Source organism: Myzus persicae, unplaced genomic scaffold (assembly GCF_001856785.1).
Source record: "Myzus persicae strain clone G006 unplaced genomic scaffold, MPER_G0061.0, whole genome shotgun sequence".
NCBI classification, from domain to species: Eukaryota; Metazoa; Arthropoda; class Insecta; order Hemiptera; family Aphididae; genus Myzus; species Myzus persicae.
This window is the reverse complement of record NW_019104308.1, coordinates 16092-33387: the sequence shown is the minus strand read 5'-3', so window position 1 is coordinate 33387 and position 17296 is coordinate 16092. Positions and strand designations below refer to the sequence as shown.

The window sequence follows — 17296 nt, the reverse complement described above, 5'->3', positions numbered from 1 at the left end:
TACTTTGTTGATATGATAAAGTATGTAAAATAATAACATGGCAAATAAAATGTTTTTTCAATATTAATCATTATTCTTTAAATTTACTGTTAGCCTCCATTAAAGCAACTTTCTTTTCTTTTGCTATTGCGATTCTTTCTAAAAGATTTAACTTCGCTGTATAATATGATTTAAGAATTCCATTTCTCTCTTCACTGGCATAATGTAATTGCAAAGAAGCATCAGCAGATTTTTGAAATATATCAAGCTTACTAGAAAGAAGTTGAATTGAATACCAGTTAAATAATTTATTTTATACAAAACTATAACAAATTTAGAAGTTTTCGATTCATTTAACATGGATATCAACAAAAGAATTTTGTATGAAATAAATTAACTTTTCAAGGTAGTTTTTTTATAAACGGTATGCTTACCTTTTTTTAACAGATAATTGAATAGGCTCTTCAGTAATTACTTTGGCTTGATTAATAAAATGTATAGTGTTGTCAATAACATTATCTTTGGATCTAAATGTAAATGTTTAAAAAAATAAAATTGTACCTTAGGTATAATGCAATAAATTATTTATATAAATTACATTTCTATGGGTTTAGATGCAAAGTCATTAAATGATGACTGTAAATTTTCCAATATTTTAGAAGATGATGACTCAATTATTGGTAATGGTAAATCATTAGTGAATAATTCTTCTCCACATACATTTTGATAAACTGATTTTTCTAATGGCCTATACAATATATATCTTTCAGTTATTTACCTTTTAGACTTCATGATTTCATGAATATATAATTAATATTGTGTTATTATGTATTGATGAGATATTAGTTTTTCAATAAGAAAAATCTCATAACAATTCAACATTTAATTCTTACTGTAAAATATTGTTATTTGCAGAATCAACTAAAAATTCATAATTCTCAAAATGAACAGTCGGTTCAACTGTATGTGGTTGGCCAAAAATGGGTACTTCTCCTATTATTACAGCAATCTTTTCCTCTATAGGTGCTAGTGTGTTTTCTTGTTCGTAACCGCCTCCGCCTGTTTTAGATATACTTTTTTTAAGTCCAACACTTTTAGTTTTGGCATTACATTTCATATCCGTCCAAGTCTAATGGGTGTTAAAAAAAGTATTTAGTGTACCTATCTAAAGATTTGTTACAATTTAAATTGTATAATTGATAATTACTTTTCTCCATTTTTCTGTAGTTTTTGTTGCACCTATCATTGAATTTAAATCTAACGTTATTTTTTGCCAAAGATGTTGGGCAGTTTTGTGGGTGAAATTGGTACTGAATTTGCCTTTTGTCAATTCTCGATGTGTCTCCATAAAATCAACAAGACATTCCTTCTGCGCCAGAGTGACTGACTTGCCTTTAATTTTTTTCTGAGTACTCATAGTAGTCACAGTAACTTTAGTAACACTTGTTATTGTTTTTTATACTTGGAGTGACTACTTAATACTAACAAATATGTTTAAGCAGTAAGGAGTAAGGACTTAGCACGAGTGTCAAACAAATTTTAAATTTTAAATGTTGTATCAGCAATCAGCATATTTTAGCAATCAATTTGTGATAACAACTGAACATTTCATGGAGAAAACAATGATTTTATTCGATAATCGAAAAGTATATCGAATAAAATAATATTCGACATTCAATATTCGATAGTTGTTTGAGAATACGATTGATCGAATTTATTGGGTCGAATAAATATTAATGATCGAATATTCACAATCGAACAGTTTTATTCGACCACTGCTTTCGATACCTTTGAGAATAGACCCCCAGCAGCCGAACAGATGTTTGATTAAGTGGGGGTAAAAATAGGCGTTGCCTGACCGCCGCCGACGAAAACTGGTCGCCGCCGACTGTGTTTCTTATTCTGAATAGACTATACTTGAGATCGATCACTTTTTAAAATTTCGATCTGCAACTCCTTTAAATTTGGTTTGAATATTTAAAAAATTACAAAATTTTAAGTGTTGATTATTCCTTATTTAAATCTAAAATCTCAAAATGTGGCTTGATCGATCTCAAGTGGACATTTTAAGGAATTAAAATCAGTTTTCAGAAGTTTTATCGCATCATTAGGTCCATCAGTAGGATTGACAAAAAGTACATACAAATTAGCATACATTCTTTACTGTTCACGCGCGCGACGTCGTAGCGGTGACTTGTACCGTGCGTGCCGCGTGCGTAAGTGTTTTTCTACTACTCCTTCACTAAATAACTTTGTTCTAAGAATCCGCAGGTATATACCGGAAGGTCTATTATAGGCAATAGCCATTTCTACAAATAATGTGATATTGGGACGTTTAGAGTATAAATTATAACCATTGATACTAATTATCGTAAAATAATAAATACGATGTCTGCGTGTACAACTATAGTATGTATTCAGCATTTCAGCCATAACATTGTTTATCGAGTTTCACGCTGTATGCATAATAATTTCCACTTTCTTACGTTAATGTAACATTGTTTATTGTTTTTTTTTTTTTTATCTAACAAAGATTATAAACAGTGTAATTGGTTTTAAAAAATGGATAGCAATATTTTTAAAATTAAAAAACAAAAAATTAGATTATCCCGAAGAAAAAAACACAAAGGGCATGTATTATCACTACGAAAATGGCAAGTAGATCGTATAAAAAATACGGTAAGTTAAAATAAAATGTATTTACATGGTTTTAAATAGATATTTTATCCTAGTGATGTAATTTTATTTTGTAGGAAAACTCTAATTCTTCAACTTTGCCGGATCCGGATTAACACCAAAACAATGACATGCAACATCAGTTCATTATTGAATTGTTCGTAAATTTATTTTATTTCCTATAAGAGGCGATTTAACGACACTATTATTGTTTTTATTTATCTAAGCTGTATATGTTTACATTATATATTAGAAAAATTAATATATTTTAGATTCTGGGTTGAGCGATGAATGTAGTGTATCTACAATGATGTGTTTTTTTTATCTATCATCAGAATTTAGGGTAGTAAAAATGCTCCATTTTTCGATCTCAGAATCATTTCTGATAGAAAAGTATATGCAGTTAGTACCTATTTTTGGGAGGACAAAATTGAAAGTTTTCAGTAGTTCTATACCTTAGCCAACCAGAAAGTTACGCTATTTATAGGCTTATAGTCATGAGATATTTTTTATTTTTATTAATTTTTCAAAATTATTTTATTTCATCATTTATACATGTTTGCTAGGATGACACACTGTCTTCGGTCAGAATCATTTTTCGTAAATACAACCATTTATCATTGAATTAAGAAGACGCTACACAACCATTTGTTGTCTCCGTCTTACAAGTGCATAACAATAGCAAATTTACGATCACCAGATCACGTTTAGCTCCGTTAGTTTAAAAACTAGAATGAATAGACTTATTATGAAACTTGAACATTATCTATGTTTGTATGTGGGTTTTTTACGATACTTAAATTTTGTAGCAAGTATATAAAAAAGCGTAAATTACAAATGCTCATAACTAACAAACTAAGTTATCGTAAGAACCCACATGCAAACACAAATAATGTTCTTACCATCAAGTTTTATAATAGGTAAATTTACTATAATTTTTAAACTAACGGAGCAGCTAATTGTGATCTGCTGAGCGTAAATTTGCTATGTTATGCATTTGTATGACGGAGACAGCAAATATGTGTATAGCGTCCTCTCAAAATCTAACCCATTCATTACAATGCCATGCTCGATAACTACTGTAAAGCAGAGCGGTACCCTCTTGTCCACCTTTTTGATTTTAAAATAATATTTTATTATAATTCCAAAAACTTCATTTCGTTTCTAAATTACAGACCTGTTGGTAGTAATGGTAGTACTGAAGATACTAACGTGGTGGAAGACCCGTCTTGTACTTCAACTAACATAAATGATGGTTCACCAGTTGTTTATAATACACCATCTTTAAATTCTGAGTAATAAACAATTTTCAATTTATTTATCATTAAATTAACAATAAAAATGTAATATGGGAGAATTTTTTTTACCTTTATTTACAGAGAACACATAGTTGACATCATTGATGGTAGAAGAATAGTAGACATAAAATATATTTTTGAAACAATTTCTAAAATAAAACACGAACCATTTGGTTGTAATTTTTCAAATTTATATCTTATAAAAGAATGTCGATCAGGATTTTACAGTAAATTTATTTTTAAATGCAAAGTATGTAATAAACAAGACATTGTGTCCTCAGAATGCCCAAAATACTCTCTACCAATAAATTTAGCTATGGTAACTTCTACTATAAATACTGGTCAAGGGTTTTCAGGCCTAGAACAATTTTCTGCAACATTAAATATCTGTCTAATCCTACATACCAAAAGCTTCATGAAGAAGTAGGAAAAAAAGTTGAAGCTATTTCTTGGGAAGCAACCGAAGAGGCTGCCAAAGAAGAAGCTCAACTTGCATACGACAACGGAGATATAAGTAAAGACGGGATTCCTATGATAAGTGTTGTAGCCGATGGAGCTTGGTCTAAAAGATCGTATAAGTCTAACTATAATGCTTTATCCGGAGTAGTAAGTACATAATATCGATCTATATTGGTATACTTGTATTGAACTAAAACAAAATATTGAAATAATTGTTATTTTCCGAGCGAATATCCACAATATATAATAATATTATATATTATATATATACTATAATACATTGTATTATATAATGTTTATAGTTCTTCTAGTATGTCTACATGTATGTATTATGAAAATGATTCGAACAATTTGTTATTCTAATAATAATGTATTAGAATAAAATGTTATCTAAATAATCTTCTAAGTAAAATTTTATTCGAATAACGCCATTATCTGCTAGGTACCTATACATTTTTTAAATTGTATGAAATTTTCGTTGTTTTGATAAATTGCATGATAAATTAAATCATTGGGAGGGACAGTATTAAATGTATGTTAACATTTTTAAATGTCTATGGCAAAAAAAGATGTGTTTACCTATATTCTTTTTCTGATGATTCTTGTTATTATTTTATTTTATTTTCTATGTAAGAACATTTTTAGTAAATAAATTTACTGAATTATTTTAAATGTAGGCATGTATAGTTGGTTATAGAACCAAAAAGGTGTTATTCATTGGAATCCGAAACAAATATTGTTCCACGTGTCAAAAAGCAGAAGCATTAAAAAAATCAACGACTCCTCACTTATGCTACAAAAATTGGACAGGGACTTCTACAGCTATGGAGTCAGATATTATTGTCGATGGGTTCAGTCAGAGCATAAAGACTCACAACTTAATTTATAGAAATTTGATAGGAGACGGCGACAGCAGCGTAATAAAAAAATTGAGAATGATAAAACCATACGGATCTGACCTTTTAGTAGAAAAAATTGAATGTACAAATCATATTTTGCGAAATTACTCGACTCGTCTTAGGGATTTTTCTACCAAAAGGAAAAGTACATCAGGAAATATTGTATCTGGCTTTGTAAGAACAAAACTAAAAGAAAATTTGTTGAGATTACGGTAATTAAATAATGTTGATACCTATAAATAAATTAATACATAGAACATTCGCAAAATAAAAATAATATTTTAATATGTAAGTTCTGTAATATCATAATTATTATATTATGTTACACAGTTTTGCCGTTTCAAAAGCTATAATGTTTAGAAAACAAATGGATATACCACACGATGAAAAAGTCAAATTGTTGAAAGTTGATATATTGAATGGACTTTTTCATGTATTTGGATCTCATGACAAATGCGACAGGTTTATTAATTAATGGATATTTTTTTATTACAAAATTCATATTTCAACTACAATTTTTATTTAGGTATTTTTGTACAGGTAGTAAATCCAACGAAATTAACTTAGTCCCTGAATTACAAAAATTGTGGGGTGTGGAATGATTTCATAGCAGCTGTTAATTTAGTAGCATATCATGCGAACAGTTTGATACACCACGTAAATAATAACTATGTCGAAGGTTACAATAGTATTGTTGCAAAATATGTAGGGGGTAAACGGATCAACTTTTCCTTTAAAGGTGTTTAATATTTAATTTTAATTTAGTGCCTATATATAGTTAAATTTAAAATTATTGTTGTACTATACGACTTTGTTCTAAATAATTATTTAGGTTCATACAATGTTCGTTGTCATAATGCAGTATTAGCATATAATTATGGACCTCAGCACTCGAGAAAGTTTCACAAAAAAGTAACTAACTTTAGTCCAGGTAAATATACGAAACAATATATTTCCAAACAAACAAAGTCGAAATTGCGAATTGAAAACAACGCATTAGCTCAAACTAAGTAATATATCTGTTTATAATAATATTTTTTTGCCTAACAATTTTCTTTTAAATATGATTTTCAATTAAATTAATTTTCTTAATTTATTAAAGACCGAAAAAAAAAAAATTACTTATGGACCTGATGTCGATTATGGAGCGGTGGATGAAGAGTTAGATTGTCATCCATTACCCATGTCCCATGAAGAATTCGAAGAAAAAAAATTGGAATTTTTAGCCAGTTTAAAATTATAACCATGTATGAGATAAACGAATTACAAAGTCGAACAATTGAACAATCAAATTGTGAAGAATGGAAAAAGGAAAGATATAAAAGATTAACTGCTTCAAATTTTGGTAGAATTTGTAAATTGCGAAAAACGACTTCAAGGGAAAAAAGCGTGATTTCAATCATATAACAATCAGATTTTTTCACGGTACCTCAGCAACCCGGTACATTTTAACTTTGTTTTTCTTTAAATCTAAATGATAATATTTCACTTATATTAATTTAATAATTTGAATTTAGTTATGGAATACAATTTGAACCTATAGCCAGACAAGAATTTGAAAAACTGTATGCATGTAATGTAAAACTAGCAGGACTGTTTGTTGACTTGGCAGCTTCCCCGGATGGACTAATTGGAGACGATTCAATTATAGAAATCAAATGTCCCATTTCTATAAAAGACTTAACACCTAAAGATGCGTACAACGAAAAAAAATTAAAGTTTATGGAAGTACAATTATTGGATAATTTAATTTTAAAGAAAACACATATATATTATTATCAAGTACAAGGGCAACTTCATATAACTAATAGAACATTTTGTTACTTTATTGTATGGACACCAAAAGGTAAAATAAAGTTTTTTCCGTTATAATAATATTATATTATTATGTTATTATTTATTTTTGTATTATTGTAGGAATGTGTGTTGATAAAATAGAACGTGATGATACATTTTGGAAAAACAAAATGGAAGTAATGTTGTCTGAGTTTTACTTCAATCCAGGGACGGAAACCGGTTTTATGAAAACCGGTTAAAACCGGTTAATATTGGGTTTTGATGATTTATCTTAACCGTAACCAGAGCGGGAGCAATAAAACAAGAGAGCGGTTTTCAAGTCCGAGATTGAAACCCGTGGACCGTGGTTATTTGAACGGTAACCAAAACCGAAACCGTTTTTTTTACTTAGTGGTTAACCGGTTTTTTAAATTAAATGATTTCTGATACTATTATGTTATTTAATATTTTAGAAATATCCGAACATAAAACATTAAAACGAGAGTCGATATTCTGTGAATATAACGGTTAAACTATACAATTCTCTGTAGATATAATAAATATAAATTGAATTCCACTTATATTTTGTTATATAAGTTTATTATACTATTAGGTAGGTAAATATTATATATTATATACCTAGACATCTAGTAATTAGTATATATTGCTATATATTTTTTCGTGTTTTGTGAACACCTTCTGTTATGCACTTATGCTGGTATTGATCAATAGATTAAGATTTTGAATTTCTCAGAATATTTGATAGGTACCTATCTAATTGATTTAGTGATTAGTTTAAGTTTATCAATACTGGTTACTTATTAATTCTTAGTTATTAGTTATTAGTTATTAATAAATAATATACCTAGTGTCCGACGTAGTCGCAATAACTTGTTATTGGAAAAAAATATACGTACAAATTAATAATAGACCGTATATAGTCGTAATGACTAATGTCGTATATTAATTCATTTAAGTTATTGGTATTTGTGATTTTCTATCAATAATATAAGCCATAAGGTTTTCGATGAGTATTGAAAGTTATAGCTATTTATAACTTAAATAATTAAATGTTGATACTATTATCATTGCAGTTTATTAGCTTAATAATGTGATTTATTTGTGATAATGTGATTTCGTATTTTCATGGTGTTTATTTGAAATACACCAGTGCGTACTGTCAATTCGCGTTAAGTTGTCGTGCGAATGTCAAGTAGGTAACTAAATTATTATTAAAATATTTTGTTAAAACGTTAAACGGTAATATGGGCAAGCGGAATCCAGTTGAAAAGTTATATTTTAAATTCGATAACGATTCTAACAAATCAAAATGTTTAATTGAAGGCTGCCCTACTTATCTTACTGGGAGGCATGCATCGAACCTCGAGAGACATTTACAAAAAATTCATCCTGATGATTTCAATAAATTATTGCTAAAAAAACAAGGATCAGAACAAAATAAAAAACAGAAGGTAAGGATTTTACCTATATTTTATATGAATATAAGACAAATTAAAAATTTACTTTTGTTAAAAATTAAAATTATTTATGAAATTATAACTATACATAGGTATCTAATATTTTAATATTCATTTTTAAGCCAACAATTATTTGATTTAAATTTATCTTAATGCTTTTGGTACTATAGTCATTGGTATTTAAATGGATAATTTAATGAGAAATATACTATTAAATGTTGACACTTAATAATTTATAGAAAATATAAAAGTTGTTTTAACTGATAAAGTGATAAATGATAATTTTTATTTATAAAATTATAATATTATAAATCATTTAAGGTCCACCATCAAGGAACACTTGATAATATAGTAACAGTGTCTAAAAAAAAAATTACAATAGAAATGGACAAAAATACATTGATTAATGCATGCATTGAATTAGTTTCTGAAAATGGACGACCATTGTCTATTTTAGAAGACAGCGGGTTTAAAAAAATTTTGAACCCTTTATTAAAAGCTATTGAACCAGGTATTTATATTAATGCTACCAATAAATTACCATATAATTTCCTGAATAATTATTAATCAATTTAATATTATAGTATTATCTAATATCTATGTTTAATTATTTGTCTTTTAGGATTTTCCATTAATCGCCACAATATAAAAAATGAAATTGAACTAAAATACAATAATATGATTATTAGTATAAAAAAAGAATTGAAAAATAGACTTATTTGTTTAAAAGTTGATGGCGTGACAAGACTGGACAGATGCATTTTAGGAATAAATTGCCAGTATTTTAGTGATGGCAAAATTAAAATCCTAACTTTAGGATTGATTCAACTTTTGGACAAGCACACTGGCAGTTATTTAAAAGAAATGGTAATAATTTATTAAATTAATTTATAAAAAATATTTATCACTTACTAAATAAATTGTTTCAATTACAATTTTGTTTTTATAATTTGTAGCTAATGATAATTTTGGAACGATACAGTGTAACATCTGACCAAATTTTTACCATAACTTGTGATAATGCAAAAAATATGGTAAAAATGGTGGACTTATTTAATATAGTTGAACCTGATACACAAGAAGAAGTAGAAAATGACAATGATGAACCTCAGGAATTGAATGAAGGTAAATGGCAAATTTTGAGTATTTTGATAAATATACTTCATGTATTACTATAATGTGTATTGAGATTTATGCAATATTTTATTTATTTTCAGAAGATAATAATGGTAATGAACTTCGGGCCAATGATTGTTTGGAGTTGGAAAATTTGGTAACAGCTTCTATTCTTGATCAATTTCCAATGACTACTTGTGTACGGTGTGCTGTTCATACATTTCAACTGAGTGTATATGATACTTTAAAAGAAAGATCTATAAGTGGTATTTTATCAAAAGCTAGAAAAGTAAGTAGTATAATAATGCTATAATAATTAATAGCATACCTATTATCATAAAGAGTAAACCATGATGATATAATATAGGCACCTAATCAAATATTGAATATAATTTATATTAACATATATTAAATTGTAATATTAATTTGCTAAAATAGCAAGACTTCTGAAATTGAACAATTTGAAATATATAGAATATTATTAGAATTTGAATAAAACATAAGTTTAATTTATGGTCTAATAAAATGTTGTTTAAAAGTATAAACACTAAACAATAATATTGTATCTGAACATTGTAGGCAGCAAAGTCTCTGAGAACCCAGACGTATTCAGCATGGTTAAAAAAAGAAGGGTTAAAACAGGCAATATTAGATATTGAAACACGCTGGAACAGTACATATAACATGCTAAATAGACTTTTAGAACTAAGAACATTCTGTAGTGTTAATGCCAAAAAATTATTAAATGATCATGATTGGGATTCAATACATAATTTGGTAAGTATAATATGAATAGGTAATACAAATCACAATAAATGTTGATCTATATATATAATTATTTCCTAAATTCTAAGTCTAAACTAAAGCATTTTATAATTTAATTAATTTGAAAATATAAAAAAGGAAACAAAAAAAATTGTATTAATTTATCATGAAGGTGTTTTATTTGTAATTGGTTGTAACTTTGCACTAATAATAATAAAGTTAATAGGTAATTACAGTTTGAAGCTTATACTTTATTTGGTAGTACATATTTTAATTTAAAATAAATAATAGGTTAATGATTTGGAGCCAGCCAAAACAGCTACAATTCAAATGCAGAAAAATGATTTAAATCCTGGTGACTGCTTTGGTATTTGGCTTAACACACAAATGAAATTGAAAAAATTAAATACCCCACTGTCAAAAAAATTGCTCATAAACATAAACAATCGTAAAGACAGTATTTTTCATAATCCGGTGTTTGAATCTGGTATAGTAATATTTAATTTGATTTATAGTTTATATTTTTATTTTTATATAGCATTTAATAATTAATATGTTTTTAATTTTTACACCNTGCCGTGTGACTATTCCGTGTGCCGCCGCTGGATTATTGTCGTTACCTCCGTGTGCCGCCACGTGGAGACCGCGTGACGCTGCTGGCCTATACCGCATGCCGACGCGTTAACCCCGAAGATACCGTGTGCCGCCACTGGTTCATTGCGAATACATACCGTGTGCCGCCACTGGTTATTGCGAATACATACAGTGTGCCGTTGTGTTAATCATTCGCGTGCCGCCGCTGGTTCTATGCTTATAGACCGTGTGCCGCCTTATCAATTATTTGCGTGCTGCCGTTCATTAACCTACATCGGATTCGGAGCCGTACTCAGGTCAATTATATATATATATATGTTTTTTTTTAATGTTATAATCTCATTTAATTGTAATTTATAATACTATTTGATAGTGGGGCGCCCTGTCATAATTATTTACCTATTTTGTGTAGTGTGTATATTATAATATATTGTTGTTAGGCGTCTCGCACGCCGTTACCATACTTCTTGAGTTTATATTTGTTGTTCGCCGGTATCGTTCACCGGTGGGTCACCTGTTTGTACTGTACCTACTTACCTTATACACTGCAAGTCGATATTGCCAACCGCCTAATTCGTAGGAGCATATCGGCGATAAAACAGTTTTCTTATCTGGGTATTTATAAACTATGTACAGGCGCACGGCTGCGATAGAAAACCTGTTTTGGCCTATGGTGCGGTACTGTCGTTATCGGGCGCGGAGTGATGGTAAAATGTACGTCTAGTAACGAACGCTGCCGCTGTTTATGGGCGCAGCACACGACGAGCGTAATTATTAATTGACGAGCTTTTTTTTTTTAACCGAAAATCATGGTTTCGTAATTCAAGTAATACGGCGTTGTGATGCGTTTTACAGTATAAATACCTGTTACGAAAATTGTAGAGGAGAATTTTTTCTAGAATCGTAAGAAGCCCGATTTTTGATACCTTGTTCCAATCTTCCAATATCGCATGGTAAATTAACACGTTTTTTTTTACTTTTTATCGATTAATTATTCAACTAATTAATATAAATATCGAAAATCGGCTTTCTTACGATTGTTAAGAAAATTCTCCTCTACAATTTTTATATTAGGTATTTTTTCTGTAAACCTCTTCAATAAGCCGTATTACTTGAATTACGAAACCATGTTTTTATGCCATATTTTGTCTACTAGTGCGCCCTCTTAAAATAATCAGATTTCATTAATTTTTTTTTTCACTTTATACGTGAAATCAGCATACTGTGTATAATTGTTATTATTTTTTAACTTAATTGATTATTTTGACCTTTAAATTGTCTTTTTAGGAGATACTGAATTTTGGCTGCATACTAGTTGCGGTCATGACGATTTTTGAGATAAACAGATATAACAGTTGCGGTCACACCAATTTAGGTAATATCTTAGTTGCGGTCATAGCTTATCATAGTTGTATATAATGCACACAGTGTATATATGTGGGAACACCACTACTTATCTGTGAAGTTATTTCCTTTCAATTTATACCTACAAAATTTTAAAATTTATAATTATTATTATTATTATACTATTATATATTATATTTTGACACAAGTTTACTATTATATACTATATTTTGACACAAGTTTAACTACGTAATATAAACATAAGTAGGTATCAACATTTTTAACCACAACTACACAAAAAATAATAGTGTAGACAGTCCTAAGTCTTTTATCTTTTCGATATAAATGGGAAGGAAAATGTTGATTAATACATTTTTCTAAATTCAATAAATAAACGAAATATTAATTTCATATTTAATCATCATATAAACTATATTTTATTATATTATTTAGTATACTTAGTTATTATTATTTGAATGACCGCAACTAGTATGTAACCTTTTTGATGGATGACCGCAACTAGTATGTAACCTTTTTGAGGGGTGACCGCAACTAGTATGTAATTTTTGATTATGACCGCAACTAGTACACACCGTGAATTTTAATTTAGTATGACAATACATATCTATATAAAAAGTTAATTTTTACAAATGCAGTATCTCCATTACATTTAATTTTGATGCTAGTTGTACATTGAATGTTTTTAACTACAATTTATTTTTCTATTGATGATGATTAATACTTATAATATGAAGAAAAAAAATTACTGAATTATATTACTTTTTAAATATGTTTATAATTCATAGACTACCATAGAATTTAATAATTTATAATAGCTATTAAATTGATGTTGAATTAGACAGCAGCCATATTGACATGTTAATCAAAACAAAGTGGTTAAGCAGAAATGGTTAAGCAACTTAATAAAGTTAACATCATACAAAAAAATCATATTATTATTTATTTTTACATCACATTTCTATCTTGAAATAGTTTAATATCATAAATAAATAATAATATAATTATTATACTTTTGTAATAGAAATAACATTGTATAGTTACAATATAGCCAATAGGTAAAATTTCTTACTTGTTAAAGTTAACAGCCCATAAAAAAAGAACTCATATTATTCAAACTTAAAAATTAAAAATAAATATAACATTTCAGACTCACAAAGTTAAGTTAAGTTGACAGGCAAATTTTTCCAAAATGTTTTTCTGTTATCTGGAAGAACTTGTTTTAATCTGTCACTAAGATCCTCCCTTTTGTTTTCATGAATACCGCATGGTGTAGTCTTAGAAGGTGGCAGTGGAGCTTTTTTAAGATGAGATTTATTTAAAAAGTCTAGTTCTTGGTAAAAATTATTGGTAATGTCAATCTTGTAATAAATATTAAATTTGCCTCTTTCAGCTTTCAATGCAAACCACATCTTTTAATAATACTCTATTTGTTTTTATTTGTGACTTATTGTCTTTCCACAGAAAAAAGTCACTTACTTCCATTTGTTTTACAATTATGCCATTTTTTTAGAACTCTCAATAGCATCCACAAAGTCTTTAAAGTCATAGGTTTGTAACTTTGTAAGTGATTAAAAATTATTAATTAATTAATTTCCTTTTTTCGCTTATTTTGTTGTTTTTTATTGCATATTTTTAGCGCATATTTAGCGATATTTTAGGTAATATTATAGCGCATATTTGTGCAATTTTAAGTGCTATAAAATCCCAACCCTGATTATTATGAACGGAAATGTTATACGGGTAACCACGATATTAAAAAAAAATATATATTTATAACAATGTACTCAGTGTCCCATACACGTTTGTAATATTTTTAGACTTATTAGTCATTACCTAATAATTATTAATATTATTATTAGTAAGTTCTATTTTTATTCATTCATAGAATTAAATTTAAAAAGTTTTCTTATATTTTGTTTATATTTTTAAATCATGAGTTATTTAGTTTAAAAAAATATTTAATTCACAATATGATTTTTACGATTTTTATTATATGTAATTTAGGAGTTGCTTATTTGTCGGATAAAGTTTGGAAGGATTTATCAAAACATTTCAATTTTTTGATGACACCCGCCGCACTCCATGTTTTTATTACATCTAACCGAGGGGGAATTCTGAAAATCTTAGGTTTGGTCAAAGAGAATGAAGCAGAACAAAAATCGGCTAACCAGTTGGATGACATCGATAGTGATAAATGTATGTACATTATAAGGTTTTACAATGCAAAACAAAAATGTACAATTATAATTTTAAAAAAAAATTGTTTAGATAACTCTTGCTCTACTGAATACACAACAGATGATGATACCGATAACCTCCCATCGAAACGTATAACTATGACCTTATCTCCACAAGAGTGGAAAGACATTGAGCCAGTTACAAGAATTTACCAGCATCGTAATCAGGCAAGAAGATACTTGACGTTACCCAAAAGTGATTGGTCACACATTATTGCCGAACATTTTTGGGAGCACACTCACTTGCAGTGCTGTTCAGTATTCAAACGAGCGAAAGTATACGAATCTGGAAAAAACTATGTTACCATTTTTGGAAGGTGTAAAACGTGTGGTTCCATTTTTAAAGGTGTTATACAACATAAGCCCTCACCTGCAAATTCTAGGTATTTTATATAATATTATATTAATTACATGGATTAAACGAAAAAACGTTTTCTAATTAAAAAAATCTAAGAGTTGTAATAGTATGCAATTATGAATAACTATAAATACAAAAATAATTTTCACAGTCCCCTCCCATATAAGTAAATTTTAAATTTTTTTGGCCCATTCGTTTTATTCTGTTTGCTTAGTTCAAAAACCCGAGGTAATTTATGCTACAATACCTCATATCTTTTTAATACATAGTCACCTATCATATATCTTACCTATTATTCTAGGGTTCTTATTGACTGCAAATATGTAGGTAATTTCAACATTCCTCATAATGATCATATAAAAAACGTCGTATGACCTTTGGGGCAAAAAAAAAGTAATGTCGGTGTTACTAAGTGAAAAAAAGTCAGCTAATTATTTCAGAGAAGAAGAAGCAGTCCGACTCATGGATATAGGTAAAATGTGTTTTATTAAATTATAAATGAATTTTTAGGTTTAAAATGTTTTAGATTTTTTATATTTTTATGTTCAACATAGCTTTTTATATCATATTATATTTATTTTATATGATTAAATATTTATATTTAAGAAAGGTGGGCAAGTGGGTGTTGCTATGTGTGTAGTACAAAAATTTGAATATTTTAGGGACTGAGTCAGTATGTTATCTATTCAGTATTAAACTAGGAAATATCCTGACTCGTTGTTACTTGTTTCACCTATAGTAAAAAAAATAATAATAATATACATAATAAGCAAAATCCAATCAGTAAATACAATTTAAAATTTCATATACAAATAATATTTTCAATTACAACAAAAAAATTAAAATCGTTATTCTTGGTGTTGTGTCCCTACCGCGTATGGGGCTCCGCCGAGTCCAGTAATGTTACCTATTATATTATAAAGATAAGATATCGTCGTTCACATGAGCGACCGNCACATATTTAACATTTAATATATTGTTTAATGTTTATAAAGGTTATTATTTTATAATTGTATTTGAATGAAACTTTATCAAAAAGTTAAAAGTAATAAACTAGAAAGCCTTAAGTAACAAATTACAATTGCCTAGTGTCTTAATGAAATGTCAAGTCTAATCGTTATTGGTTTGTAAATAATAAGTTTAAGGCTATTTAAGTTTTAGTTATAACATAACTTTATAAGGCTTAAGTTTTTTCTAGATATTTTAAATTCTTTGTATCCAGGAGAAAAAATTGTGAATAAACGTTATTCAATTATGAACCTAAATTAAAAGGGTGTTGCATTAAAAATTCAAAAAAAAAACTTAATTTTTTTTTTACCTATATATGAGCGGTTAACCGAAGACCAAAACCTTTGTAAAAGAAAACCGGTTTTAAAAACCGACACCAAAACCTACAACTTTTATTTTGAGTATTAAAACCGGGGAGCAAAACCTTAAATATAAAAAACCGGTTTTAAAAACCAAAACCGCCAAACTTTTTTTTGGTTTCCGTCCCTGCTTCAATCACATGTTACCAGAAATCATTAATCCACAATTAAAGGTTAAAATGTAATGGCAGTATTTTTTATAATGTTTCTAAATATGCGTGACAAAAAATAATGATATATTTTAATAAACTATAATAACATTTACATTATAATTTTATCAAATGTATTTATTTTTAAAATAAATTATATCGTTGTAGTAATTATTATTTAACCTTACCATATGGTGAAGTTGAGTTTTACTTGATTTTAAAATATATAAGTAATAGTTTTTCTTTATTTCATACTTACAATTTGATCATTTCATGAATATTATTTTATTTTATTTACCAATAAATTAATAGTTGAATAAATAATTCCTTACTAACTAATGACCATAGAATCCGATGTTTTATATAAAGATCAATAAAAAAAGCGGGTAAGTGGATGTCGCTCTACTGTACATTAGGGGGTGAGGTGGACGGTATCATGTCTTTACGCCGACGGTTAGGTTTGGTCAAAGAGAATGAAGCAGAACAAAAATCGGCTAACCAGTTGGATGACATCGATATTGATAAATGTATGTACATTATAAGGTTTTACAATGCAAAACAAAAACGTACAATTATAATTTTAAAAAAAATTTGTTTAGATAACTCTTGCTCTACTGAATACACAACAGATGATGATACCGATAACCTCCCATCGAAACGTATAACTATGACCTTATCTCCACAAGAGTGGAAAGACATTGAGCCAGTTACAAGAATTTACCAGCATCGTAATCAGGCAAGAAGATACTTGACGTTACCCAAAAGTGATTGGTCACACAT

The 17296-nt window shown here is 28.2% G+C and overlaps 2 protein-coding genes across 2 annotated transcripts; both read left to right on the top strand.

Moving 5' to 3' along the window:
• Positions 1–8918: 8918 nt before the first annotated feature.
• LOC111041064 lies at positions 8919–9654 on the top strand. The gene is made up of 3 exons (XM_022325217.1): positions 8919–9076; positions 9188–9432; positions 9628–9654. The coding sequence occupies exons 1-3, from the start codon at positions 8950–8952 to the stop codon at positions 9652–9654; spliced, it is 399 nt and encodes a 132-aa protein (XP_022180909.1). The 5' UTR covers positions 8919–8949.
• Positions 9539–10541, top strand: LOC111041069. The gene is made up of 2 exons (XM_022325222.1): positions 9539–9970; positions 10261–10541. The coding sequence occupies exons 1-2, from the start codon at positions 9695–9697 to the stop codon at positions 10471–10473; spliced, it is 489 nt and encodes a 162-aa protein (XP_022180914.1). The 5' UTR covers positions 9539–9694; the 3' UTR covers positions 10474–10541.
• Positions 10542–17296: the final 6755 nt, after the last annotated feature.